The 19,604-nt window shown below is 41.7% G+C and overlaps 1 protein-coding gene across 9 annotated transcripts; it reads right to left on the bottom strand.

Moving 5' to 3' along the window:
* Positions 1 to 320: 320 nt before the first annotated feature.
* On the bottom strand, positions 321 to 15,577 carry LOC107307026 (uncharacterized). Of its 9 annotated transcripts, none has more exons than XM_085534449.1 (5): positions 15,341 to 15,577; positions 4,140 to 10,816; positions 3,970 to 4,109; positions 3,407 to 3,477; positions 321 to 521 (listed from the first exon to the last, which is right to left on the bottom strand). In XM_085534449.1, exons 1-4 carry the CDS (start codon positions 15,381 to 15,383, stop codon positions 3,411 to 3,413), a joined length of 6,927 nt encoding a protein of 2,308 aa, XP_085390575.1. In that variant the 5' UTR covers positions 15,384 to 15,577; the 3' UTR covers positions 321 to 521; positions 3,407 to 3,410. The 9 variants fall into 9 exon arrangements, with proteins under 9 accessions (XP_085390575.1, XP_085390580.1, XP_085390576.1 ...); XM_085534454.1 differs by having other exon boundaries at positions 3,970 to 4,237; positions 4,397 to 10,816; XM_085534450.1 differs by having other exon boundaries at positions 3,970 to 4,503; positions 4,549 to 10,816.
* Between the last annotated feature and the right edge of the window lie 4,027 nt (positions 15,578 to 19,604).

The following is a 19,604-nucleotide window of genomic DNA, read 5'->3' as shown; positions in this document are numbered from 1 at the left end:
CATCTTGTCTACTGGCAGCGCCCCATTTGGATCCTATCATTCCTTCCGCCATGTTGGTTGAGGGCATATTCAAGTGTTTTTCCGGTTGGGAGCGGAAGTGTTTGAAGTTGTACACGCCATGTTGGGTGATGGCATAGCGCCGCTTGTTTGCTACGCACAGCGCCGCCATCTTGGTTAAGGGCGGCGCCATCTTGTGAGGGCAGCGGCGCCCCCGTGAGGAGAAAGGAGACAAAATGGCGGCGGATGTGGGGAGGGGGGTTGTGAAGAAGCCCCCAAAAATGCCATTTTTAACCCCAAAATGAAGCACAAAAAGCAGTGAAAATGGTCAGTAAAATGCTTTAATAGCGGAGGGAGCCTCCGTTCTATGCTATGGGAGTTAATTTCTGTGGGGGAAGGGGTGGATTTTAGGGTGAAACTCCCCCAAAATTTGGGTGTTTTTGTCCAAATTTGGGTGTAAATCCCCTCAATTTGGGTTTAAATCCTTTAGTTTTTAGGCTACTCGTCGGTGTCTGTCAGGGGTCCTGTGGGAGAAAAGTTTTAGGCCCCAAATTGGCCTAAAATTGTATAAAAACAATCCCAAATTGCCACAAATAAGCCCCCAAAAAACCCACAAAAATGCTGTTTTTTAGCCCCAAAATACAACATTTCAACCCCCATCCCATCCCAAATAGCCCAAAATCCCCACAACTGCCCCCAAAATTCTTCTGGTATCCGCCAAATCCACACAAAAACCCCCAAAATCAACCCCAAAACTACCCCAAATCCCCCCAAAAGACCCTAAATCCACCCAAAAAAACCCAAATCCACCCCCAAAAGACCACAAATCAACCCCAAATCCACCCAAAAAATACCCCAAATCCACCAAAAAATACCCCAAATCCACCCCCAAAAAACCACAAATCCACCCCAAAAGACCCCAAAATCCACCCAGAAGACCAAAAATCAACCCAAAAAATACCCCAAATCCACCCAAAAAGCCCCAAATCCCTCAGAATTCACAATAAAAAGCAACTTAAACCCCTTCCCCCCCCATAAAAACCCCCAAATCCCCCCCAAAACCCCCTTTAACTCCCCCTATACCCCCCAAAAACCCCAAATAGCCCCAAATCCACCCCAAAAACACCCTTTATCCCCTTCTTTACCCCCAAAAACCCCAAATCCCCCCAAACCCACCCCAAAAAACCCCTTTAATCCCCCATACCCCATAAAAAAACCCAATTCCCCCAAACCCACCCCCAAAAAAACCTTTATCCCTACTTTACCCCCATAAACCCCAAATTCCCCCAAACCCACCCCAAAAATCCCCCTTTGACCCTCCCAAAAACCCCAACCCCCCCAAAAAACCCTTTAATCCCCACATAACCCCCCAAAACCCCAAATCCCCCCAAACCCACCCCAAAAACCCCCTTTAGCCCCCCCATACCCCATAAAAAAACCCCAAACCCACCTCAAAGACCCCAAATCCCCCCAAATTCACCCCAAAAAACCCCTTTGATCCCCCCAAAAAACCCCAAATCCCCCCAAACCCCCCTTTAACTCCCCCTATACCCCCCAAAACCCCAAATAGCCCCAAATCCACCCCAAAAACACCATTTATCCCCTTCCTTACCCCCAAAAACCCCAAATTCCCCCAAACCCACCCCAAAAACTCCCTTTAACCCCCCCCTTTACCCCCATAAACCCCAAATCCCCCCAAACCCACCCCAAAAATCCCCCTTTGACCCCCCCATACCCCATAAAAAACCCCAAACCCACCTCAAAGACCCCAAATCCCCCCAAATTCACCCCAAAAACCCCTTTGATCCCCCCAAAAAACCCCAAATCCCCCCCAAAACCCCCTTTAACTCCCCCTATACCCCCCAAAACCCCAAATAGCCCCAAATCCACCCCAAAAACACCCTTTATCCCCTTCTTTACCCCCATAAACCCCAAATCCCCCCAAACCCACCCCAAAAACCCATTTAACCCCCCCTATTCCCCCCAAAAACCTCAAATCCCCCCAAACCCACCCCAAAAAAAACCTTTATCCCCCTCTTTACCCCCATAAACCCCAAATTCCCCCAAACCCATCCCCAAAAATCCCCCTTTGACCCCCCAAAAACCCCAAATCCCCCCCAAAAAAACCCTTTAACTCCCACTATACCCCCCAAAACCCCAAATACCCCCAAACCCACCCCAAAAACCCCCTTTAGCCCCCCCATACCCCATAAAAAACCCCAAACCCACCTCAAAGACCCCAAATCCCCCCAAATTCACCCCAAAAACCCCTTTGATCCCCCCCAAAAACCCCAAATCCCCCCAAACACCCCCTTTAACTCCCCCTATACCCCCCAAAACCCCAAATAGCCCCAAATCCACCCCAAAAACACACTTTATCCCCTTCTTTACCCCCATAAACCCCAAATTCCCCCAAACCCACCCCAAAAAACCCCATTTAACCCCCCCTATTCCCCCCAAAAAACTCAAATCCCCCCAAACCCACCCCAAAAACTCCCTTTAACCCCCCCCTTTACCCCCATAAACCCCAAATCCCCCCAAATAGCCCCAAAAATCCCCCTTTGACCCTCCCAAAAACCCCAAATACCCCCCAAAAAAACCCTTTAACTCCCACATAACCCCCCAAAACCCCAAATCCCCCCAAACCCACCCCAAAAAACCCCTTTAGCCCCCCCATACCCCATAAAAAACCCCAAACCCACCTCAAAGACCCCAAATCCCCCCAAATTCACCCCAAAAACCCCCTTTGACCCCCCCAAAAAACCCCAAATCCCCCCCAAAACCCCCTTTAACTCCCCCTATACCCCCCAAAACCCCAAATAGCCCCAAATGCACCCCAAAAACACCCTTTATCCCCTTCTTTACCCCCATAAACCCCAAATCCCCCCAAACCCACCCCAAAAAACCCCATTTAACCCCCCCTATTCCCCCCAAAAATCTCAAATCCCCCCAAACCCACCCCAAAAAAAACCTTTATCCCCCTCTTTACCCCCATAAACCCCAAATCCCCCCAAACCCACCCCAAAAATCCCCCTTTGACCTCCAAAAAACCCCAAATCCCCCCCAAAAAAACCCTTTAACCCCCACATAACCCCCCAAAACCCCAAATCCCCCCAAACCCACCCCAAAAACCCCCTTTAGCCCCCCCATACCCCATAAAAAACCCCAAACCCACCTCAAAGACCCCAAATCCCCCCAAATTCACCCCAAAAACCCCCTTTGATGCCCCCAAAAACCCCAAATCCCCCCAAATTCACCCCAAAAAACCCCTTTGATCCCCCCAAAAACCCCAAATCCCCCCAAACACCCCCAAAATCCATTGACCATCCCCCTTCCCTATATAAAAAACCCTAAATTGCCCCAAAAGCCCCAAATCACCCCAAATTTTATGGGGTGGGGGGGTCCTTACCTCTCTACGTCTCCCCCATCCCCTGTTTTTTTTGGGGGGGCTCCGTGTCTTCTGTGTCCCCCCCTTGGTTCCTATAAAGAAAATATTACTTTTGGAGACCCCAAAAATCCTCTAAATTGGGGAAACCCTAAAAAAAAACCCAAAAACATTAATATTGGAGATCCCAAATATCCCTTAAATAGGGGAAACCCCAAAAATCCCTTAAATGGGGGAAGCACTAAAAAAAAAACATTAATTTCATCGACCCCAAAAATCCCTTAAATGGGGGAGATCGCAAAATCCCTTAAATGAAGGAAATCCTAAAAAAAAAAACCTATTAATTTTGGAGACCCCAAAAATCCTTTAAATTGGGGAAATCTTAAGAGAAATACATTAATTTTGGAGACCCAAAAAATCCCTTAAATGGGGGAAACCCTAAAAAATCCCTTAAATGATGGAAACCCCGCAAAAAAACATTAATTTCAGATACCCCAAAGTCCCCTTAAATTATATCCACCCCCATACCCCAAAAAACCCTTAAATTCCCTATAAACCACCCCAAAAACGAGCTCCCCCCCTTTTACCTCCCCATGCATCTCCTCCTCTTCCTCTTCCTCCTTTCCTCTTCCTCATCCTCTTCCTCTTCCTCCTTTGGGGTTCCCACTCCAATATGGCCGCCCTCTTCCTCTTCCTCTTCCTCTTCCTCTTCCTCTTCCTCTTCCTCTTCCTCTTCCTCTTCCTCTTCCTCTTCCTCCTTTAGTGTCTCCCCTCCAATATGGCGGCCCTTCTCTTCCTCTTCCTCTTCCTCTTCCTCTTCCTCTTCCTCCTTTGGGGTTCCCACTCCAATATGGCTGCCCTCTTCTTCCTCTTCCTCCTTTGGGGTTCCCAATCCAATATGGCCGCCCTCTTCCTCTTCCTGTTTCCCTTCCTCCTCTTCCTCCTTTGGGGTTTCCCCTCCAATATAGCCGCCCTCTTCCTCTTCCTCCTTCGGGGTTCCCATTCCAATACGGCCGCCCTCCTCTTCCTCTTCCTGTTTCCCCTCTTCCTCTTCCTCCTTTGGGGTTCCCCCTCCAATATGGCCGCCCTCTTCCTCTTCCTCTTCCTCTTCCTCCTTTGGGGTTTCCCCTCTAATATGGCGGCCATCTTCCTCTTCCTCCTTTGAGGTTCCCACTCCAATATGGCCGCCTTCCTCTTCCTCTTCCTCTTCCTCCTTTGGGGTCTCCCCTCCAATATGGCGGCCATCTTCCTCTTCCTGTTTCCCCTCTTCCTCCTTTGGGGTCCCCCCCCCAATATGGTTGCCCTCCTCTTCCTCTTCCTCTTCCTCTTCCTCTTCCTCTTCCTCCTTTAGGGTTTCCCCTCTAATATGGCCGCCCTCTTCTTCCTCTTCCTCCTTTGGGGTTCCCCCCCCAATATGGCCGCCCTCCTCTTCCTCCTCCTCTTCCTTTTCCTCCTTTAGGGTTCCCCCTTCAATATGGCCGCCCTCTTCCTCTTTTACTTCCTCCTTTGGGGTCTCCCCCCCAATATGGCCGCCCTCTTCCTCCTTTGGGGTTCCCACCCCAATATGGCCGCCCTCCTCTTCCTCCTTTGGGGTTTCCCCCCCAATATGGCCGCCCTCTTCCTCCTTTGGGGTTCCCACCCCAATATGGCCGCCCTCTTCCTCTTCCTCTTCCTCCTTTGAGGTCCCCCCTCCAATATGGCCGCCCTCCTCTTCCCCCTCCTCTTCCTCTTCCTCTTCCTCTTCCTCTTCCTCTTCCTCTTCCTCTTCCTCTTCCTCCTTTAGGGCTTCCCTTCCAATATGGCCGCCCTCTTCCTCTTCCTCCTTTGGGGTCCTCCCCCCAATATGGCGGCCCTCTTCCTCTTCCTCTTCCTCTTCCTCTTCCTCTTCCTCTTCCTCTTCCTCCTTTGGGATTTCCCCTCCAATATGGCGGCCATCTTCCTCTTCCTCTTCCTCTTCCTCTTCCTCCTCCTCTTCCTCCTTTGAGGTTCCCCCCCAAATATGGCCGCCCTCTTCCTCATCCTCCTTTAGGGTTTCCCCCTCAATATGGCGGCCATCTTCCTCATCCTCCTTTAGGGTTTCCCCTCCAATATGGCGGCCATCTTCCTCTTCCTCTTTCTCCTTTGGGGTCCCCACTCCAATATGGCCGCCCTCTTCCTCTTCCTCTTCCTCTTCCTCTTCCTCTTCCTCCTTTAGGGTTTCCCTTCCAATATGGCCGCCCTCTTCCTCTTCCTCTTCCTCTTCCTCTTCCTCTTCCTCTTCCTCTTCCTCCTTTGAGGTTCCCCTCCCAATATGGCCGCCCTCTTCCTCCTTTAGGGTCCTCCCCCCAATATGGTGGCCATCTTCCTCTTCCTCCTTTGGGGTCCCCCCCCAAATATGGCGGCCATCTTCCTCATCCTCCTTTGGGGTCCCCCCCCCAATACGGCCGTCTTCCTCTTCCTCTTCCTCTTCCTCTTCCTCTTCCTCTTCCTCTTCCTCCTTTAGGGCTCCCCCTCCAATATGGCCGCCCTCTTCCTCTTCCTCTTCCTCTTCCTCCTTTGGGGTCCCCCCCCCAATATGGCCGCCCTCCTCTTCCTCCTTTGAGGTTCCCCCCCCAATATGGCCGCCCTCTTCCTCCTTTGGGGTCTCCCCTCCAATATGGCCGCCCTCTTCCTCCTCCTCTTCCTCCTTTGATGTTCCCCCCCCAATATGGCCGCCCTCTTCCTCTTCCTCTTCCTCCTTTGGGGTTCCCACTCCAATATGGCCGCCCTCTTCCTCTTCCTCATCCTCCTTTAGGGTCTCCCCTCCAATATGGCGGCCATCTTCCTCTTCCTCTTCCTCTTCCTCTTCCTCTTCCTCTTCCTCTTCCTCTTCCTCTTCCTCTTCCTCTTCCTCTTCCTCTTCCTCTTCCTTTTCCTCTTCCTCCTTTAGGGTTTCCCCTCCAATATGGCGGCCATCTTCCTCATCCTCCTTTAGGGTTTCCCCTCCAATATGGCCACCCTCTTCCTCCTTTGGGGTCTCCCCTCCAATATGGCCGCCCTCTTCCTCCTTTGGGGTTTCCCCTCCAATATGGCCGCCCTTCTCTTCATCCTCCTCTTCCTCTTCCTGTTTCCCCTCTTCCTCTTCCTCCTTTAGGGTTCCCCCCCCAATATGGCCGCCCTCTTCCTCTTCCTCTTCCTCCTCCTCTTCCTCCTTTGGGGTCCCCCCTCCAATATGGCGGCCATCTTCCTCTTCCTCCTTTGGGGTCCCCCCCCCAATATGGCCGCCTTCCTCTTCCTCTTCCTCTTCCTCTTCCTCTTCCTCTTCCTCTTCCTCTTCCTCTTCCTCTTCCTCTTCCTCTTCCTCTTCCTCCTTTGGGGTCCCCCCCCAAATATGGCGGCCATCTTCCTCTCCCTCTTCCTCCTTTGAGGTTACCCTCCCAATATGGCCGCCCTCTTCCTCCTTTGGGGTTTCCCTTCCAATATGGCCGCCCTCTTCCTCCTTTGGGGTTCCCACTCCAATATGGCCGCCATCTTCCTCTTCCTCCTTTGGGGTCTCCCCCCCAATATGGCGGCCATCTTCCTCTTCCTCCTTTGGGGTCTCCCCTCCAATATGGCGGCCATCTTCCTCTTCCTCCCTTGGGGTTTCCCCTCCAATATGGCGGCCATCTTCCTCTTCCTCCTTTAGGGTCCCCCCTCCAATATGGCGGCCATCTTCCTCTTCCTCCTTTGGGGTTTCCCTTCCAATATGGCGGCCATCTTCCTCTTCCTCCTTTGGGGTTACCCTTCCAATATGGCGGCCATCTTCCTCTTCCTCCTTTGGGGTCTCCCCCCCAATATGGCCGCCCTCCTCTTCCTCCTCCTCTTCCTCCTTTGAGGTTCCCCCCCCAATATGGCAGCCATCTTCCTCTTCCTCCTTTGGGGTTCCCACCCCAATATGGCCGCCCTCTTCCTCCTTTGGGGTCCCCCCTCCAATATGGCCGCCCTCTTCCTCCTTTGGGGTTCCCACCCCAATATGGCCGCCCTCTTCCTCTTCCTCATCCTCCTTTGAGGTTCCCCCCCCAATATGGCCGCCCTCCTCTTCCCGTTCCCCCTCATCCCCATTGGCCAGCATCCCCCTCCCCATATACCACCCCATAAGGCCCCTCTGTCGTGACCCCACACCCGCCCTATAGGGCGCCCCACTGTGCCCCACATAATGAGTCCTCAAATGACCCCGACTGGAAAACCCCATCCCACAAACCCTACAACGGAACGGGACCTGACCCACATAACGGGGTCGAGACCCTATAGGGCAGGTTAAGACCCTAAAACATATGGGGCACTGGGGGCGGGACCCACTGATTATGGGGGGCGGGTCTAATTGGGGTTGTTTGGATATAGGGCCGACCCATAGATGTGGGGTGGGACCTATAGGGCACATAAGGGACCAATTGGGGGTTATGGGGTGGGGGGTGTTGGCTGTTGATTGGTTGTTGGCGATTGGTTGGTTGTTGGTGATTGGTTGGGGGGTGTTGGCTGTTGATTGGTTGTTGGTGATTGGTTGGTTGTTGGGGATTGGTTGGGGGTTGTTGGCCACTGATTGGTTGTTGGCCATTGGTTGGTTGTTGGTGATTGGTTGGGGGTTGTTGGCCATTGGTCGGTTGTTGGCCATTGGTTGGTTGTTGGTGATTGGTTGGGTGTTGGTGATTGGTTGGGTGTTGGTGATTGGTTGGGGGTTGTTGGCCATTGGTTGGTTATTGGCCATTGGTTGGTTGTTGGCCATTGGTTGCGGGTTGTTGGCCATTGATTGGTTGTTGGCCATTGGTTGGGGGTCGGTGATTGGTTGGGGGTTGTTGGCCATTGGTTGGTTGTTGGTGATTGGTTGGTCGTTGGCCATTGGTTGGCTGTTGGCCATTGGTTGGGGGTTGTTGGCTGTTGGTTGGTTGTTGGCCATTGGTTGGTTGTTGGCCATTGGTTGGGAGTCGGTGATTGGTTGGTTGTTGGCCATTGATTGGTTGTTGGTGATTGGTTGGCTGTTGGTCATTGGTTGGTTGTTGGCCATTGGTTGGTTGTTGGTGATTGGTTGGGGGTTGTTGGCCATTGATTGGTTGTTGGTCATTGGTTGGTTGTTGGCTATTGGTTGGGTGTTGGTAATTGGTTGGGGGTTGTTGGCCATTGGTTGGTTGTTGGCCATTGGTTGGGTGTTGGTGATTGGTTGGGGGTTGTTGGCCGTTGATTGGTTGTTGGCCATTGGTTGGTGGTTGGTGATTGGTTGGGGGTTGTTGGCCATTGGTTGGTTGTTGGCCATTGGTTGGTTGGTGGCTATTGGTTGGTTGTTGGCCATTGGTTGGGTGTTGTTGGCCATTGGTTGGTTGTTGGCCATTGGTTCGTTGTTGGTGATTGGTTGGGGGTTGTTGGCCATTGGTTGGTTGTTGGTCATTGATTGGTTGTTGGTCATTGATTGGTTGTTGGCCATTGGTTGGGGGTTGGTGATTGGTTGGGGGTTGTTGGCCATTGGTTGGGTGGTGGCCATTGATTGGTTGTTGGCCATTGGTTGGGTGTTGTTGGCCATTGGTTGGTTGTTGGTGATTGGTTGGTTGTTGGCCATTGGTTGGGGGTTGTTGGCCATTGATTGGTTGTTGGCCATTGGTTGGGGGTTGTTGGCCATTGATTGGTTGTTGCCCATTGGTTGGGTGTTGGTGATTGGTTGGGGGTTGTAGGCCATTGGTTGGGGGTCTTTAGCCATTGGTTGGGGGTTGTTGGAGGTCGACTGGTCGTTACTGGCGGCCATCTTGTTACTGGTGACCAACTGGTCATTACTGGAGGCCATATTGTTACTGGTGACCAACTGGTCGTTACTGGTGGCCATCTTGTTACTGGAGGCCAACTGGTCGTTACTGGAGGCCAACTGGTCGTTACTGGCGGCCATCTTGTTACTGGAGGCCAACTGGTCGTTACTGGAGGCCATCTTGTTACTGGTTACCAACTGGTCATTACTGGAGGCCATCTTGTTACTGGAGGCCATCTTGTTACTGGAGGCCATCTTGTTACTGGTGACCAACTGGTCGTTACTGGAGGCCAACTGGTCATTACTGGCGGCCATCTTGTTACTGGAGACCAACTGGTCGTTACTGGAGGCCATCTTGTTACTGGAGTCCAACTGGTCGTTACTGGAGGCCATCTTGTTACTGGAGGCCAACTGGTCATTACTGGAGGCCATATTGTTACTGGTGACCAACTGGTCGTTACTGGAGGCCATCTTGTTACTGGAGGCCAACTGGTCGTTACTGGAGGCCAACTGGTCATTACTGGAGGCCATCTTGTTACTGGAGGCCAACTGGTCGTTACTGGAGGCCATCTTGTTACTGGAGGCCAACTGGTCGTTACTGGCGGCCATCTTGTTATTGGAGGCCAACTGGTCGTTACTGGAGGCCAACTGGTCGTTACTGGAGGCCATCTTGTTATTGGAGGTCAACTGGTCGTTACTGGAGGCCATCTTGTTACTGGTGACCAACTGGTCGTTACTGGCGGCCAATTGGTCGTTACTGGCGGCCATCTTGTTACTGGAGGCCAACTGGTCGTTACTGGAGGCCAACTGGTCATTACTGGAGGCCATCTTGTTACTGGTGACCAACTGGTCGTTACTGGAGGCCATATTGTTACTGGAGGCCAACTGGTCGTTACTGGAGGCCATCTTGTTACTGGGGGCCAACTGCTCGTTACTGGCGGCCATCTTGTTACTGGAGGTCAACTGGTCATTACTGGAGGCCATCTTGTTACTGGAGGCCGACTGGTCATTACTGGAGGCCGACTGCCCCCTATTGTTGGTTGGGGGGCTCATGGCCAACTGGTTGCCCCTCTGCCGATGCCGATGGTAGTGAACCTTCAGGTTCCCCCTAGTGGTGAAGCGGTTCCCGCAGACACTACAGCTATAGGGCCGCTCTCCCGTATGGGATCTCAGGTGGATCTGGAGGGCACTCTCCCCCCCAAACCCCTTCCCACAATACCCACATTCATGTCGTGCCCCCATAACATCCCCTACAACCACATTAGTGGGGTGGGCCGAGACCACCGGCATCACCCCACGATATGGGGTAGCTAAGAAGAAGGTGGCGGCAGTGGCGGCGTGAGGTTGGTTTTTGGGGTGAAAAAGAGGGAAAAAGGGTTTCCCCGTGATGAAACGTGGCTTTTTATGAGGTGGGGGTGGTGGGGAGGTGGGGGGGGCACGTGATTTTGGGGTGGTTAGCGCCCCTAGAAGCAAGACTTGCCGACAGATGTCTTCGGTCAGTTGCATCTGACGGAGTTGACGTTGTTGTAAGACCCGGAGCTCTTCTAATAGGAGAGGGATATCTATGGGGCAGCCCCCTATATTTGGGGAGGGGGTTTGGGGTGGGGGGCGACGGCGGGAGGGGGGGTCCGGTTCTGATGGCATGGTTGGAAGGGAACCCAATATGGAGGAAGGATCCTTTGGAAGGCAATGGGGGGCTGCGGGGGCGCCTGTGAGGGGGGAAAAAGGGTGAAATTAGGGGATTTGGCCCCAAAATGGGGATGGTTTTGGGGTTGTTTGGGGAGAAATGGGGATAGTTGTTCGTTAAGGGTGATGTTGGACCCAAAATGTGTGGTTTTGGAGGCAAAAAGAGCAGGGAAATGGGTAATATCTGCTCAAAAATGAGCATCCCAAAAATGAGCGAAATCGGGCCAAAATTGAGCAAAATTGAGCTAAAAATGAGTGATATTGGCCCAAAAATGAGTGATTTGGCACCAAAATGAGTGATATTAGCCCCAAAATGAATGATATTAGCACCAAAATGAGTGATTTGGCACCAAAAAGGAGCGATATTGGCCCAAAAATGAGCAATATTGGCCCCCAAATTAGTGATATTGGCACAAAAAAATGAGAGATATGGACCCAAAAATGTGTGATATTGGCCCAAAAATGAGTGATTTGGCCCCAAAACGAGTGATATTGGCCCCAAAAATAAGCAATATTGACCAAAAATGAGTGATATTGACCCAAAAATGAGAGATATTGAGCAAAACTGAGCTATATTGACCCAAAAATGAGGGATATTGACCCAAAAATGAGGGATATTGACCCAAAAATGTGCGATATTGACCCAAAAATGTGCGATATTAACCAAAACTGAGCTATATTGACCCCAAAATGAGTGATATTACCTCAAAAATGAGTGATATTGACCCCAAAATGAGCGATATTGACCCAAAAAATGAGCAATATTGGCCCCAAAATGAGTAAAATCCGCCCCAAAAAATCACCATCAACCCCAAAATCGCCATTTTTCACCCCAAAACCACCCCTTCCCCCCCACCCCTCCTCCTCATTCATTTTCCATTCTGAAAGACCCCAAAATCACCATTTTTCACCCCAAAAACCACCCTTTCCCACCTCCCATAAACAATTTTCCACTCCAAAGACCCCAAAATCACCATTTTTCACCCCAAAACCACACCCTCCCCCCATCAACAATTTTCCGCTCCAAAATTCCCCAAAATCGCCATTTTTCACCCCAAAACCACACCCTCCCCATAAACAAATTTCCACTCTAAAAGACCCCAAAATCACCATTTTTTTTGGGTGAATTTGGGGGATTTTGGGGCTTTTCTTGAATTTAGTGTGGATTTTTGGGGTGAATTCAGGGGATTTTGTGGGTTTTCTTTAATTCAAGTGGGATTTTTGGGGTGAATTTGGGGGATTTGGGGGGTTTTCTTTAATTTGATGGGATTTTTGGGGGGAATTCAGAGGATTTTGGGTGTTTTCTTGAATTTGAGGGGATTTTTCTGGTGAATTTGGGGGATTTTGGTTTTATTTGGGGGAAAATTTGAGGTTTTTTGGGAGATTTGGGGGGATTTGGGGTGTTTTGGTATGGGCTTTTGGGCGAAAATTTGAGGGATTTGGGTCAATTTGGGGCCTTTCTGAGGTGTTTTATGGGATGATTTTGAGGGATTTTGGTAAATTTTGGGTCATTCTGAGGAGTTTTAGAGTAAATTTTGAGGCAATTTTGAGGGATTTTGGTCCATTTTGGGTCATTCTGAGGTGATTTAGAGTCAATTTTGAGGTGATTTGAAGGATTTGGGGCCATTTTGGGTCATTCTGAGGTATTTTGTGGGATAATGTTGAGGTGATTTGAGGGATTTTAGTCAATTTTGGGTACTTCTGAAGTGTTTTAGGGTCAGTTTTGAGTAGATTTTGAGGGATTTTGGTCAATTTTGGGTCTTTTTGAGGCGTTTTATGGTCAATTTTGAAGAGATCTGAAGGATTTTGTTCCATTTTTGGTCATTCTGAGGTGTTTTAGGGTCAATTTTGAGTAGATTTGAAGGATTTTGGTACATTTTGGGTCATTCTGAGCTGTTTTGGGGACAATTTTGAGTAGATTTGAGGGATTTTGGTCAATTTTGGGTCATTTTGAGGTGTTTTAGGCTCAATATTGAGAAGATTTTGGTCCATTTTGGGTCATTCTGAGGTGTTTTGTGGGATAATTATGAGGAAATTTGAGGGTTTTTGGTCAATTTTGGGTCATTCTGAGGTGTTTTAGGGTCAGTTTTGAGTAGATTTTGAGGGAATTTGGTACATTTTGGGTCATTCTGAGCTGTTTTAGGGACAATTTTGAGTAGATTTGAGGGATTTTGGTCAATTTTGGGTCATTTTGAGGTGTTTTAGGCTCAATATTGAGAAGATTTTGGTCCATTTTGGGTCATTCTGAGGTGTTTTAGGGTCAATTTTGTGGAGATTTGAGAAGATTTTGGTTCATTTTGGGTCATTCTGAGGTGTTTTGTGGGATAATTATGAGGAAATTTGAGGGTTTTTGGTCAATTTTGGGTCATTCTGAAGTGTTTTAGGGTCAGTTTTGAGTAGATTTTGAGGGATTTTGGTACATTTTGGGTCATTCTGAGCTGTTTTAGGGACAATTTTGAGTAGATTTGAGGGGTTTTGGTCCATTTTGGGTCATTTTGAGGTGTTTTAGGCTCGATATTGAGAAGATTTTGGTCCATTTTGGGTCATTCTGAGGTGTTTTAGGGTCAATTTTGTGGAGATTTGAGGGAATTTGGTTCATTTTGGGTCACTCTGAGGTGTTTTGTGGGATAATTATGAGGAAATTTGAGGGTTTTTGGTCAATTTTGGGTCATTCTGAAGTGTTTTAGGGTCAGTTTTGAGTAGATTTTGAGGGATTTTGGTACATTTTGGGTCATTCTGAGCTGTTTTAGGGTCAATTTTGAGGCAATTTGAGGGATTTTAGTCAATTTTGGGTCATTTTGAGGTGTTTTAGGCTCGATATTGAGAAGATTTTGGTCCATTTTGGGTCATTCTGAGGTGTTTTAGGGTCAATTTTGAGGAAATATGAGGGAATTTGGTCCATTTTGGGTCATTCTGAGGTGTTTTAGGGACAATTTTGAGTAGATTTGAGGGATTTTGGTCAATTTTGGGTCATTTTGAGGTGTTTTAGGCTCAATATTGAGAAGATTTTGGTCCATTTTGGGTCATTCTGAAGTGTTTTAGGGTCAATTTTGAGGAGATTTTGAGGGATTTTGGTGCATTTTGGGTCATTCTGAGGTGTTTTGTGGGATAATTATGAGGAAATTTGAGGGTTTTTGGTCAATTTTGGGTCATTTTGAGGTGTTTTAGGCTCAATATTGAGAAGATTTTGGTCCATTTTGGGTCATTCTGAAGTGTTTTAGGGTCAATTTTGAGGAGATTTTGAGGGATTTTGGTTCATTTTGGGTCACTCTGAGGTGTTTTGTGGGATAATTATGAGGAAATTTGAGGTTTTTTGGTCAATTTTGGGTCATTCTGAAGTGTTTTAGGGTCAGTTTTGAGTAGATTTTGAGGGATTTTGGTACATTTTAGGTCATTCTGAGCTGTTTTCGGGTCAGTTTTGAGAAGATTTTGGTCCATTTTGGGTCATTCTGAGCTGTTTTAGGGTCATTTTTGAGTAGATTTTGAGGGATTTTGGTACATTTTGGGTCAATCTGAGGGGTTTTATGGTCATTTTTGAGTAGATTTGAGGGATTCTGGTCAATTTTGGGTCATTCTGAGGTGTTTTAGGCTCGATATTGAGAAGATTTTGGTCCATTTTGGGTCATTCTGAAGTGTTTTAGGGTCAGTTTTGAGTAGATTTGAGGGATTCTGGTCAATTTTGGGTCATTCTGAGCTGTTTTAGGGACAATTTTGAGTATATTTGAGGGATTTTGGTCAATTTTGGGTCATTTTGCGGTGTTTTAGGCTCAATATTGAGAAGATTTTGGTCCATTTTGGGTCATTCTGAGGTGTTTTAGGGTCAATTTTGAGGAGATTTTGAGGGATTTTGGTTCATTTTGGGTCACTCTGAGGTGTTTTGTGGGATAATTATGAGGAAATTTGAGGGTTTTTGGTCAATTTTGGGTCATTCTGAAGTGTTTTAGGGTCAGTTTTGAGTAGATTTGAGGGATTCTGGTCAATTTTGGGTCATTTTGAGCTGTTTTAGGGACAATTTTGAGTATATTTGAGGGATTTTGGTCAATTTTGGGTCATTTTGAGGTGTTTTGGGGTCTATTTTGAAGAGATCTGAAGGATTTTGGTCCATTTTCACTCATTCTGAGGTGTTTTAGGGTCAATTTTTAGGCGATTTGAAGGATTTTGGCTCATTCTGAGGTGTTTTAGGGACAATTTTGAGTAGATTTGAGGGATTTTGGACAACTTTGGGGTCAATTTCTGAGTAAATCTTACAGATTTTGTTCATTTTTAGCATATCCTGACATCTCCCATTGCTCATTTTGAGGCCATCTGAGGTAAATTGGACAATTCTAGTTTATTTTTCAGTGCATTTTTTAACCAATTTTGAACCATTTCGAGCCCCCGATGCCTTTTAAAACCCCATTTTGGGGCAAATCCCTTCAATTTTGGGTCATTTTACCCCCCACCCCCCCTCACTTTCCCCCCTCCCTTTATCCCATAGAACCCCTAAAACCCCATTTTTACCCCCAAAAACCCCTAAAATCACCTAAAATCACCCCAAAATAACGCACCGTATCGGAGCTGCTGTGGCCGGCGCTGCTTCAACCGCGGCATTGACGGAGCCCCGGATGAGGCCCGCCCCGATTCCTTCTTTTTTTTCCTCTTTTTCTTTTATTTCCCCCTCAAAAAAAAACCAAAAACCCTTTATTTCCTTTCTTTTATTCCTTTTTTTTTTTTTTTAACCCTTTCTTTTGTTTCTTTTAACCCTTTCCTTCCCCCCCCCCCCCCCCCCCCAAACCCCATAGGCCTCAATGGCAGCGCTGTTGCTAAGGAGAAAATGTCGCCGTTGCTAAGGGGCTCGGCCAATCAGAGCGCGTTGCTAGGCAGATTCCACCCACTTGGCAACGCTACGGTGGCTCAGAGGGACAAAATACCTCAAACCTTTCCCAAACGCGCATAAAAATGGGGCGAAAAAGGGCAAATTTGCTATTTTTGCTATTTTCGAGAACCGTTTCCGCTCGAAGGGTTCCCCCCTAACCCATAAAGAGGCTAAAAACGGCTGTTTGGCTCAAAAACAGCTACGCGTATAACCGCAAAGAGCAATGAAGCGTTTTGGGGTGAAAAAGGGCGATTTTGGGTTCAAAACAACGAGCCAGACTTGCGGTTTTTCGTCACGAGCTTCATTTAGTTACGTTTATTAATTGGGTTTCATTAATTAAGGCCGTTTTCATGCGGTTCTTCCAATCCCATCTTCTCAACGTCCGCCATTTTGATTCCATCTTCGACCCCTTCATTAATTATCAATCGTTAATTAATAATTAATAATAATAATAAATTAATAATAATAATTAATAATTAAGATCCGATTATTAATTGTACTGTTCTCTCCTTCCCACTGTGGCAATTAATTTAAAAAATAGTGTTTTTAATTACAATTATTTCGCATTTATTTCTTATTTCTGGGTTTTATTAATTATTTTCTATTAATTATTTTCTATTAATTATTATCTATTTTTTAAAATTATTTTTATATTCTCTAATATTATTTATCATTATTTATTTTCTATTATTTCCTATTATTATTTTCTATTAATTAATTTATATTATATTTATTTTATAATTTTTTATTATTTCTCTATTATTTAATATTATTTAATATTATTTATTATCTATTATTATTTTCTTTTAATTATTTTCTGTTATTATTTTCGACTATTATATTCTTTTATTAATTAATATTAATTAATATTATTTAATATCACTTAATATTGTTTAATATTATTTATTTATTTTCTATTATTTTCTGTTATTTTCTATAATTTTCTATTATCTTCTATAATTAAAATTATATTTTTATATAAATATATAAATAAAAATTAATTACTTTTATTATTATTATTCTCATTTATTATTTACTATTAATTAATATTATTTATATTCTATAAATTTTATTATTTATATTATTATCTATTAACTACTTATTATTTTCTTTTATTATTTTATATTATTAAATATTAATATTATTTATTTTCTATTATTTTTATTATTATTTTATATTATTTTCTATTAAATTCTATTATTATTTTCTATTATTTCCTATTATTTTCTAATATTATTTGCAATTATAATTTCTATTATTTAATATCATTTAATATCATTTAACATTATTTTCTATTATTTTCTATTATTATTTTCTATTATTTATTTTACATTATTTATTTTTAATTATTATTTTCTATTACTTTTTAAATTATTTTATATTTCTATTATTAATACGATTTCCTTTTAATTAATTTTTATTTTTATTATTTTTCTTCTATTTTCTTTTTATTTTCCGCTTTATTAATTTTATTTTCCCTTATTAATTTCACTAATTTTAATTTATTTCTTCTATTTCCTTTTATCAATTTCATTATTTTCTTCTATTTCCTATTTATTAATTTTATTAATTTCATTAATTTTATTTCCTTTTATTTTCCTTAATTTCATTAATTTCAATTAATAAATAACACTAATTTATTAATTTTCTTGTATTTATTTTTATATTATTATTTTTATTTTATTTATTTTATAAGTTTATTTTATAAGTTCTTTCCATTTGTTTAATTAATTTCATTTATTTTGCTTTATAAATTATATTAATTTTATTAATATATTATTTCTTATATATTAAATTTTCAGTATTATTTATTTTATTTTATTAATATTTGTTAATATTTATTAATTTAGTTTTATTTCTTTGATTTCCCCTTTATTAATTTAAATTGAAGGAAACTATAATGATATTAATTTAAATTAATTTCATTAATTACGTTTGATAAATTATATTAATTTATTAATTTTCTTGTATTTAATTTTTTAAAATTGTTTTTATATTTTATTTCTTCTATTTCCTTTTATTAATTTTATTAATTTAATTTTATTTTATTTTATGTTATTTTTAATTGTATAATTTCATTAATTTAATTTCATTTTTAATTTTTTTTATTCTTTTAATTAATGTAATTATATTTATTTAATTTCCTGTTATTAACTGTATTTTAATTCCTTTAATTTTATTTTTCTTAACTTGTTTTATTAATTTTATTAATTGTATTTTATTTTATTTTATTTTATTTTATTTTATTTTATTTTATTTTATTTTATTTTATTTTATTTTATTTTATTTCTATTTATTTTATTTTATTTTATTTTATTTTATTTTATTTTATTTTATTTTATTTTATTTCTATTTATTTTATTTTATTTTATTTTGTTTTATTTTATTTTATTTTATTTTATTTTATTTTATTTTATTTTATTTCTTTTTTATTTTATTTTATTTTATTTTATTTTATTTTGTTTTATTTTATTTTATTTTATTTTATTTTATTTCTTTTTTATTTTATTTTATTTTATTTTATTTTATTTTATTTTATTTTATTTTATTTTATTTTATTTTATAAATTTAATTAATTATATTATATTATATTTTAGTATATTTTTATCGTGTTTCCTTTTATTATCTTTTATTTCCTTTTATTGTATTTCATTTATTTATTTATTTATTTATTTATTTAATTGATTGATTAATTAGTAGTTAATGACATTATTTTATATCATTTTAAAATTCTATTTACTTTATTATTATTATTATTATTATTATTATTATTATTATTATTATTATTATTATTATTATTATTATTATCATCATCATCATCATCATCATCATCATTATCATCATTATCATTATCATTATTATTTCATTACTTACATTAATTTCTCATTAATTGTTATTTCAGTTTTCCTTTATTTCTTCGTCATTACTCAATTAATTAACAATTAATTAATTAATCAAGAGAAGTAATAAAATAAGTAATATAATAAGTAAAAGTAATAATAATAATAGTGATAATAGTAATAATAGTAATAATAATAAAACTAATAAACATTAATAAAGAAAATAAAAATTGATAATGAAGAATAAAACGATATTAATAATAAAACGGTAATAAAATAATATTAATAATAAAGAATTAATAATAAAACTATTAAGCAAAAAAATTAAAAATAATTATTAAGCATAAATAATATAAAATAAAATTATATAAATAATTAACTTGTAATAAAATAATAGAAATATTAAAGTAATAATAAAATTAATGAAAATAAAACCGATAAATAATAAATTGAGATAAGAAAAATGGTAATAAAATAATATTTTACTAATTAATTAATAATTAAGCTGCAATAATAAAATAAATGATAATACAATAGTCTAAAATTATTTTTAATAGGATTAATTATAAATAATAAAAACACAAACCACACATTAATAAGGATTTTATTATTAATAATAATATAATTATTAATAATATTTCAATAATTAAATTAATTAATTAAGCTATTAATTAAGTTATTTTTTATTTAATTTCCCCCATTTCTTTAATTTACCGATTTATTCCCTTTTAATGGTACTTTTTGTTATTTCTTCAGTTTTCATTACTAATAATTACTAATAACTACTAATAATCACTAATAATTACTAATAATTAATAAAACAATTAATTTGATTCCCATTTTAAGTCCCATATTAGAAATTTTATAGATTTTATTAGAAATATTATTTCTAATATTGATGCTTTTATTTTAATTCCATTTAATTCCTATTAATAACTAATTAAATATTATTAATTATTCGATTATTATTTCCTTTAATTTCTAATTATTAGCTTCTTAATTTCTATTATTAGTTTATTTCCAGTAATTAATTTATGATTTCAATTTTATATTTAATTTAGAATTTCAGTTTCAAATTTATATTCAATTAATAGATTTTTAATTTGGATTTAATTA

The sequence above is a fragment of the Coturnix japonica genome, unplaced genomic scaffold (genome assembly GCF_054131305.1).
Source record: "Coturnix japonica strain WE unplaced genomic scaffold, WE-NBRP24 Scf083, whole genome shotgun sequence".
NCBI lineage: Eukaryota > Metazoa > Chordata > Aves > Galliformes > Phasianidae > Coturnix > Coturnix japonica.
This window is presented reverse-complemented; position numbering and strand designations above follow the sequence as displayed.

Bases quoted from the DNA above. Each gene is read 5' to 3' on its own strand.
- LOC107307026 (XM_085534448.1), bottom strand. From the start codon at position 15,383: ATGCCGCGGTTGAAGCAGCGCCGGCCACAGCAGCTCCGATACG. The intron at 10,817-15,340 runs GTGCGTTATTTT...CCCCCCTCACAG, and splicing joins GCCACAGCAGCTCCGATACG to GCGCCCCCGCAGCCCCCCAT. The intron at 3,478-3,969 runs GTAAAAGGGGGG...TTTTCTTTATAG, and splicing joins AGGAGGAGATGCATGGGGAG to GAACCAAGGGGGGGACACAG.